Here is a 9,618-nt window from a genome sequence, read left to right as displayed (position 1 = left end):
ATAATTAATATCCATGCAATTTGATGAATACTTACCACTGAGGAAATGATTATGTAACTTCAATAACATTGGGATTAGAATAACATCTGCAGTTCAATTTGTTAATATCAAGATTGATTTTTCAAAAAATCTAGAGTGTATAGATGAGGTAAAATGTGTCATCCTTTCACATTATCCAATATTTTGTAACATATTTTACCTTCTCGTACCGTTAAATTAAGTGAGATGGACCATACACATTATTACATACAGTAATGTATAGTACATTTTAGTCGTTTAGCAGACTCTTATCCAGAGCGACTTACAGGAGCAATTAGGGTTAAGTATTTTGGCACACCTTTTATTCTTCTCTAATTAACACAAATTAAACAATTCTATAATAATGGGATTGACCTCAGTTATTACTGAGTGTGGGGGCTTACCTTGGGGGAAAGTGCCAGGTGCTGGGAATAAAAAGGGTAGAAGCGTGACAGGACACAGCATGGTGGGGTTACAGACAGAAGGAGAGACACGTCAGCAGATGGATCATGTAATGGTGGCAGGATCCATTTAGAACCTTTAGATGTATTCCAGTGTACATTCCAAAGGTCCGTCAGGGAGTTAATATACAGTTGAAGTCGGAAGTTTACATACACTTAGGTTGGAGTCATTAAAACTCATTTTTCAACCACTCCACAAATTTCTTGTTAACAAACTATAGTTTTGGCAAGTCGGTTAGGACATCTACTTTGTGCATGACACAAGTAATTTTTCAAAAAATTGTTTACAGACTAATAATTCACTGTATCACAATTCCAGTGGGTCAGAAGTTTACAAACACTAAGTTGACTGTGCCTTTAAACAGTTTGGAAAATTCCAGAAAATGATGTCATGGCTTTAGAAGCTTCTGATAGGCTAATTGACATCATTTGAATCAATTGGAGGTGTACCTGTGGATGAATTTCAAGGCCTACCTTCAAACCCAGTGCCTCTTTGCTTGACATCATGGGACAATCAAAAGAAACCAGCCAAGACCTCAGAAAAAAATGGTAGACCTCCACAAGTCTGGTTCATCATTGGGAGCAATTTACAAACACCTGAAGGTACCACGTTCATCTTACAAACAATAGTACGCAAGTATAAACACCATGGGACCATGCAGCCGTCATACCGCTCAGGAAGGAGACGCGTTCTGTCTCCTAGAGATGAACGTACTTTGGTGTGAAAAGTGCAAATCAATCCCAGAACAACAGCAAAGGACCTTGTGAAGATGCTGGAGGAAACAGGTACAAAGGTATCTATATCCACAGTAAAACGAGTCCTATATCAACATAACCTGAAAGGCCGCTCAGCAATGAAGAAGCCACTGCTCCAAAACCGCCATAAAAAAGCCAGACTACGGTTTGCAACTGCACATGGGGACAAAGATCATACTATTTGGAGAAATGTCCTCTGGTCTGATGAAACAAAAATAGAACTGTTTGGCCATAATGACCATCGTTATGTTTGGAGGGAAAAGGGGGTAGCTTGCAAGCCGAAGAACACCATCCCAACCGTGAAGCACGGGGGTGGCAGCATCATTTTGTGGGGGTGCTTTGCTGCAGGAGGGACTGGTGCACTTCACAAAATAGATGGCATCATGAGGAAGGAAAATTATGTGGATATATTGAAGCAACATCTCAAGACATCAGTCAGGAAGTTAAAGCTTGGTCGCAAATGGGTCTTCCAAATGGACAATGACCCCAAGCATACTTCCAAAGTTGTGGCAAAATGGCTTAAGGACAACAAAGTCAAGGTATTGGAGTGGCCACACAGCCCTGACCTCAATCCTATAGAAAATTTGTGGACAGAACTGAAAAAGGTTGTGCGAGCAAGGAGGCCTACAAACCTGACTCAGTTACACCAGCTCTGTCAGGAGGAATGGGCCAAAATTCACCCAACTTATTGTGGGAAGCTTGTGGAAGGCTACCCGAAACGTTTGACCCAAGTTAAACAATTGAAAGGCAATGCTACCAAATACTAATTGAGTGTATGTCAACTTCTGACCCACTGGGAATGTGATGAAAGAAATAAAAGCTGAAATAAATCATTCTCTCTACTATTATTCTGACATTTCACATTCTTCAAAATAAAGTGGTGATCCTAACTGACCTAAGACAGGGAATTTTTACTAGGATTAAATGTCAGGAATTGTGAAAAACTGAGTTTAAATGTATTTGGCTAAGGTGTATGTAAACTTCCGACTTCAACTGTACCCTTATGAAGACACAATGATATGTCTGTATATGTTAACATGAAATCTGAAATAGGAAGAATAGATTTACTGTATTTGCCTGCTAGATTATACTATCATTACAATGATACATGTTCTAGACTTGTACATGCCATTTCACACATAGAAGTATAATTCTTCCATCTCAGATTTGATGTCCAAATGTATTATTTCATAAGGAAACCCCAAAACATGTTTCAAATATGAGTTGGGGAGCATTCATATATGATCTTCATATTTGATGGACACGTGTGTACTAAGGGTACCTGTTCCAGACAGGAAATAGAGTGAAGTACACCGGAAGTTGGAAACCTTGACAATTACATCCCTATTTACGGTGGTCATAACTGTAACAATCACCATGTTGTACCGGGTCGGACCCCCCTTTGCCTGAATTCTTTGGGATATGGAAACATTGCTGAATTGGTATCAAGGGCCCTAACGTGTGCCAGGAAAACGTTCCCCACACCAGTATACCACCACCACCAGCCTGTGCCGTTGACACCAGGCAGGATGGGGCCATGGACTCATGCTGCTTACGCCAAATCTGCTGCAATAGCCCATCCGTGACAAGGACCGACGTGTTGTGTGTTCCGAGATGCCGAAGCTGGCACCCGCCCACCCGACTAGAATCACCACTCTCGACGGGTCTGACCTAGAGTATGTGGACAACTACAAATACCTAGGTGTCTGGTTAGACAGTAAACTCTCCTTCCAGACTCACATTAAAGAATCTCCAATCCAAAGTTACATCTAGAATCGGCTTCCTATTTCGCAACAAAGCCTCCTTCACTCATGCTGCCAAACATGCCCTCGTAAAACTGACTATCCTACCGATCCTTGACTTCGGCGATGTCATTTACAAAATAGCCTCCAATACTCTACTCAGCAAATTGGATGTAGTCTATCACAGTGCCATCCGTTTTGTCTCCAAAGCCCCATACACTACCCACCACTGTGACCTGTACGCTCTTGTTGGCTGGTTCTCACTACATGTTCATCGTCAAACCCACTGGCTCCAGGCCATCTATAAATCACTGCTAGGCAAATCCCCGCCTTATCTTAGCTCATTGGTCACCATAGCAGCACCCACCCGTAGTCTGCGCTCCAGCAGGTATATCTCACTGGTCATTCCCAAAGCCAACACCTCCTTTGGCCGCCATTCCTTCCAGTTCTCTGCTGCCAATGACTGGAACGAATTGCAAAAATCTCTGAAGCTGGAGACACTTATCTCCCTCACTAACTTTAAGCATCAGTTGTCAGAGCACCTTACCGATCACTGCACCTGTACACAGCCCATCTGAAATTAGCCCACCCAACTACCTCATCCCTATATTGTTATTTATTTTGCTCTTTTGCACCCCAGTATCTCTATTTGCACATAATCTCTTGCACATCTAGCATTCCAGTGTTAATACTAATTGTAATTATTTTGCACTATAGCCTATTTATTGCCTTACCTCCATAACTTGCTACATTTGCACACACTGTATATATATTTTCTGTTTTATTTTTTGACTTTATGTTTTGTTTATTCCATATGTAACTCTGTGTTGTTGTTTTTATCGCACTGCTTTGCTTTATCTTGGCCAGGTCGCAGTTGTAAATGAGAACTTGTTCTCAACTGGCTTACCTGGTTAAATAAAGGTGAAATAAAATAAAAATAAAATAAATAAATAAAAAAACACAACTGCACCGTTATTTGCCTGTTTGTGGCCCGCCTGTTAGCTTGCACAATTCTTGCCATTCTCCTTTCGACCTCTCATCAATGAGCTGTTTTCACCCACAGGACTGCCGCTGACTGGATGTTTTTTGTTTGTCGCACTATTCTTGGTAAACCCTAGACACTGTTGTGCGTGAAAAGCCCAGGAGGCCGGCCGTTTCTGAGATACTGGAACCGGCATGCCTGGCACCGACGATTATATCACGCTCAAAGACACTTAGGTCACTCATTTTGCCCATTCTTACGTTCAATCAAACAGTAACTGGATGCCTTGATGCCTGTCTACCTGCTTTGTATTGCAAGCCACGGCCTCATGATTCATTGTCTGTAGATGCTAACCATTTTCGTGAACAGGGTGATGTACCTAATAAACCAAGAATGATAATGGATTTGGCAGTTGGTTTGCAGAGCTGTGGAGGCCAGGTGTGTTAAGGAGCTCACCAGCAGAGAAAAAGTGAGTAGTGTTAGGGATACTTACGGCGAATCTCCAGCTTGCACTCCACTACGTCTTCTCCACTGGCATTGACTGCTTTGCACATGTACACTCCCCCGTCAAATGAGCAGGGCTTGCGGATCTCCAGGGTGAGTACGCCCTGCTTACTGAACATACGGTACTTGGCCTCGTTGGAGATGTCCATCTTGTTTTTGTACCATGTCACTTTGGGCTGAGAGAGAGAGAGGTTACAATGTGAACTAGATTTGCCTATAACAATGCATTATGGCAAAAATAATGAAGTAATAATGTCTATCTGCTATAACTAAGGCTCATCGTTTTTACTGGTCAGGACATGCTTGTCATTCCCCTACAGCACTAGTAGCATACATGATGATAATGTAATGGTCATGCTGATTTCATGGTGATTCTGATGGTGATAACAGTGACTATCATTCATGGTTAGTAGCATAGGCTTTATCTCTGTCATTCTCACTTGTATAGGGACACCTCACCTTGGGGATGCCTCTGACAGAGCAGCTGAGGGTGGCGTTGTAGCCTGCTATGACTGAGCGGCTCACCAGAGGGTGTGTGAACTTAGGCGCCTCGGAAAAGTCATGCTCCTTGTAGGTTGGAGGCTTGTATTCGAAACCTGATGAACAGATGGACAGGTGCAGTGCTCAACTTATGTTCAGAAGGTTTATGGGTTTTACACAGGTGGCAGTAGTGGATGTTAAAAAATGTTTTATTTCTGTCAGGACCCGGTGCGAGAAACAGTCACTAATAATTGTCAGAACCCAGAAGATGAGGCAGACACAGCAGTACTAGAGATGGTGGTTTAATAAAGAACAAAATCCTCAGGCAAAGAAACTAAATCCACAATGTCCAAAAATAAAGCCAAGAGGCACAAAGAGGAAAACCTCCAAAAACAAAGAAACTCCACAAAGTGGTAAAAAATCCCACCAGAGAAATATCCATATAACACAAGGCTTGGGCTGGGGCTGGGTGCTAACTTACAAACACTGAGCAAGGAACTGAGGAACACACAGGGTTTAAATACTAACAAGGGAACGACCTACAGGTGCAAACAATAATTAGATCAAGAAAAAACAAAAGGTACAAAAAGGTGCAATGGGGACATCTAGTGACCAAAACCCGAACAGTCATGGCCAAAACCTGACAGAATCCCCCCTCTAGGAACGGCTCCTGACGTTCCTACCAGCCTTCTCAGGGTGGAGGGCCCTGAACTGACGAATGAGGTCAGGGTCCAGTATGTCCTGGCAGAACCCAGGAGCGCTCCTCGGGACCGTAGCCTTCCCAGTCCACCAGATACTGCCAGGACCGCTGCACCGGCGCGGGAATCCAGTATCCGGTGGACGGTATAAGCCGACTGGCCACCGATGACACGGGGCGGAGGGGAGGTCTGCCTGCCGGAATAAGGAGAGAAAAACAACAGGTTTTAATAAAGAAATGTGAAATGTTGGATTGATCTTAAGGGATCTGGGTAAGTGCAGGCGAAAAGTGCAACGGGATTGACTCTCCTGGCAATCTTAAAGGGACCGATGAACCTCTGGGACAGCTTGCGAGACTCCACCCGTAGCGGTAGGTTCTTAGTTGAGAGCCATACTCTCTGGCGGGGTACAGGGTAGGACCGGGACGGCGACCTCTGTTGGCTTGTCGTTGGTACTGCTGAGAGGAACGCAGAAGATTAAGACGTGCCTTCTTCCACGTAAGCCGACAGCGTCTGATGAACCTCGAGGCTGAAGGCACTCTGACTTCTGCCTCCTGGTCCGGGAACAATAGAGGTGCATAGCCAAACCGACACTCATGCGGGGACATACCAGTGGAGGAGGAGCACAAGGTGTTGTGCGCGTGACTCGCCCAAACAATGAAGGATGACCAAGTGGGACGGGTTGTTGGAAACCATGCATCTGAGGGTGGTTTCCAGCTCCTGATTCATCCTCTCAGTTTGGCCATTGGACTCCGGATGGTACCCGGAAGATAAACTGGCCGTGGCCCCTATGAGTTGGCAGAAGGCCTTCCAAAACCTTGAGGCGAACTGGGGACCTCTGTCGGAAACCATATCTTGCGGGATCCCAAAGACTCGGAACACATGGTTAATCACCAACTCAGCTGTTTCCTTGGCAGAAGGTAATTTGGTCAAAGGAACAAACCTGGCCGCCTTAGAAAACCTGTCGATGATACTAGGATCGTAGTATTACCATGGGACGGAGGAAGGCCAGTAATAAAGTCCAATGAGATATGGGACCAGGGTCGGTGGGGAATAGATAGAGGGTGAAGGAGTCCTTGAGGGCGAAGGTGAGAAGATTTGCCCTGACAGCACACGGAACAGGCCTTGATGAAAGTGGCAATGTCTTCCTTCATGGTGGGCCACCAGAACTTACGCTGGATGAACTCCAAGGTGCGGCCTATGCCCGGGTGACAGGTGAGGCGAGAGGAGTGCCCCCACCGAAGGACTTGGGACCTAGCTGCCTTGGGAACAAACAACCGATTAGCAGGACCTCCACCAGGGCCCGGTTCGATGGCTTGAGCTTGTTTCACGGTATCCTCCACTTGCCACGAGATCGGAGCCACGATCTTAGCGGCCGGAAGGACAGTCATGTCAGTATCTTCTCGAATGGCAGGAGAGTAGATTCGTGACAAGGCGTCCGGTTTGGAGATTCTTCGACCCGGGTCTATAGGTGAGGATAAACTGAAATCGGCTGAAGAAAAGAGACCATCGAGCCTGTCTGGCGTTCAACCGCTTTCGCCTGCTGGATATACTCCAGATTCTTGTGGTCCGTAAGCACTTGAAAGCGGTTGAGAAGCCCCCTCGAGCCAGTGTCTCCATTCCTTCAATGCCATCTTAACCGCTAGGAGTTCACGGTCCCCCACATCGTAATTCCTCTCGGCCGGGGTAAGCCGGTGAGAGAAGAAGGCGCAAGGATGAAGCTTCTTGTCTTCACCCCTCTGAGACAGGACAGCTCCAACCCCAACCTCTGATGCGTCTACCTCCACCACAAAAGGTTCCTCCGCCGTTGGTAGTGTCAGGATGGGAGCAGAGAGGATGCGCTGCTTGAGTCCTTGGAAGGCCGTCTCAGCTTCTCTTCCCCCCACAGAAACCTTGTGTTGCCACCCTTGGTTACCGCCGAGAGAGGGGCTGCCACCGAGCTGAAGTTCTTGATGAACTTGCGGTAAAGTTGGTGAAGCCCAGGAAACGTTGAACTTCCTTAACGGACTTGGGGGTGGGCCAATCCGCTACCGCCTCTACCTTCTTGGGGTCCATCTGGACTCGTCCGGGTTCCACTATAAATCCCAGGAATTGTACTCGAGAGGAATGGAATTCACACTTCTCCGGCTTAACGTACAAATGGCTGTCTAGGAGGCGTTTGAGCACTTGTCTGACATGCTTAGTGTGTTCTTTGAAGGGAGCTCGAAAAGATGAGGATGTCATCCAAGTACACAAACACGAAGATGTTAAGCATATCCCTAAGCACATCGTTTATGAGCGCTTTGGAACACAGCCGGAGCGTTGGTCAGGCCGAAGGGCATCACCGAGTATTCGTAGTGACCAGTAGGCGTGTTGAAAGCGGTCTTCCACTCGTCCCGGGGTTTGATCCGCACCAGATGGTATGCGTTCCGCAGGTCAAGCTTAGTGAAGACAACTGCTTCCTGGAGCAGCTCAAAGGCTGTGGCCATAAGAGGTAGCGGGTAGCGGTTACGGACGGTTATGGCATTGAGTCCCCGGTAGTCGATGCAAGGTCGTAATCCGCCGTCTTTCTTGGCCACAAAGAAAAACCCTGCTCCCGCGGCGAGGTAGATGGACGCATGAGGCCTGCTGTCAGAGCGTCCTTGATGTAGGTATCCATAGCAGCTCGTTCGGGAGGAGAAAGGAAAAGATCCGACCCCTGGGAGGGCAGGTCCCTGGCAACAGGTCGATGGTGCAATCGTAAGGTCTATGGGGTGGTAGTTTGGTGGCCCTCTGTTTGCTAAATACCAGTTTGAGGTCATGGTAACACTCGGGAACTCGGGACAAGTCGATGGATTCTAGAGACTCGGAAGGAGAACTCTGGGAACTCGGGAAGATACAAGTGGCTTGGGCACGTGGGACCCCACTGCTTGATAGTGCCCATGGACCAGTCGATGTGAGGTTATGGCTGTGAAGCCAGGGATAGCCAAGGACGAGAGGAAACTCGGAACAGGCGATCAGATGAAAGTTCATCACTTCCTTGTGTTGGGAAACTGAAAGTCGTAAGGGGGTAGTGGCACGAGTGACAAGTCCAGATCCCAAAGGACTTCTATCCAACGTAGTAACCCTTATGGGGTCACTTAGAGGTTCAGAAGGAACGCCATTCTCCTTCGCCCAGATCCCATCCATGAAGTTACCTGCGGCTCCAGAGTCTACCAAGGCTTGAAGAGAAACCTCGTGGTCGTCCCAGGAAAGGGTAACAGGAATGAGCAGGCGGGAGTTGGATAGATGGGAGGAGGTTATGTCTCCCGTTACAGTCCTCCCAGGCCTGCACGGGAGAGTGCGTTTCCCTGGAGCCCGGGACACGTGGAGCGAAATGGCCCGGTTTGCCGCAATATAGACAGCATTGCTCCCTCATTCGGCGATCTCTCTCAGCCTGGGAGATGCGTCCAACCTGCATGGGTTCTGGTGGAGCCAGCGAGGATAAAGGTGGAGACTCGGAGTTGGAACCGATAGGAACTAGGGTGAGCGGTCTATGGTTTTGTTCTCTCTCTCTCAGACGCTGGTCTATGCGTGAAGCCAACTTGATAAGGGACTCGAGGTTGTCCGGTGGTTCCCGAGTGGCCAGTTCATCTTGGATGGTGTCAGAAAGGCCCTTCAAAAAACACACTGTGAGCGCCTGCGTCGTTCCAGCCACTTGCTGCTGCCACAGTGCGGAACTGGATGGCATAGTCCGTCACGCTGCGCCGACCTTGGCGGAGAATCAGGAGCTGTTTGGCTGAGTCAGGGCCGTTGGTAGGACCTTGAAACACTCGCCTGAATTCTTCAGCAAAGGTAGAGTAGCTGGCACAGCAGGGACTTTGGGCATCCCACACAGCAGTAGCCCAGGCTAGAGCCTTTTCCGACAGCAGGGTGATGATATATGCTATCTTGGACCGGTCGGTGGAAACGCACGATGGTTGCAGCTCAAAGGAGAGAGAACATTGGGTGAAAAACCCCTTACAAACACTTGGGTCCCCTGA

At 47.3% G+C, this 9,618-nt stretch overlaps 1 protein-coding gene across 7 annotated transcripts in view; it reads right to left on the bottom strand.

The window, feature by feature from the left end:
- LOC121556303 (myosin-binding protein C, cardiac-type) overlaps positions 1 to 9,618 on the bottom strand; it is a 57,903-nt gene that overhangs the window by 582 nt on the left and 47,703 nt on the right. For 6 of the 7 annotated variants that reach the window (XM_045216591.1, XM_045216590.1, XM_045216593.1 and 3 more), the window contains 3 exons: positions 4,923 to 5,059; positions 4,453 to 4,639; positions 423 to 443 (listed from right to left, as the gene is read on the bottom strand). In XM_045216591.1, the coding sequence (XP_045072526.1) occupies positions 423 to 443; positions 4,453 to 4,639; positions 4,923 to 5,059 (345 nt within the window). The remainder of the gene's footprint in view (positions 1 to 422; positions 444 to 4,452; positions 4,640 to 4,922; positions 5,060 to 9,618) is intronic. The other variant, XM_045216592.1, reaches the window with a different exon arrangement.

Source organism: Coregonus clupeaformis, unplaced genomic scaffold, assembly GCF_020615455.1.
Source record: "Coregonus clupeaformis isolate EN_2021a unplaced genomic scaffold, ASM2061545v1 scaf0746, whole genome shotgun sequence".
Classification (NCBI taxonomy): domain Eukaryota; kingdom Metazoa; phylum Chordata; class Actinopteri; order Salmoniformes; family Salmonidae; genus Coregonus; species Coregonus clupeaformis.
Note: the sequence above shows the minus strand (reverse complement) of the source record. Positions and strands in the feature narration are given on the sequence as shown.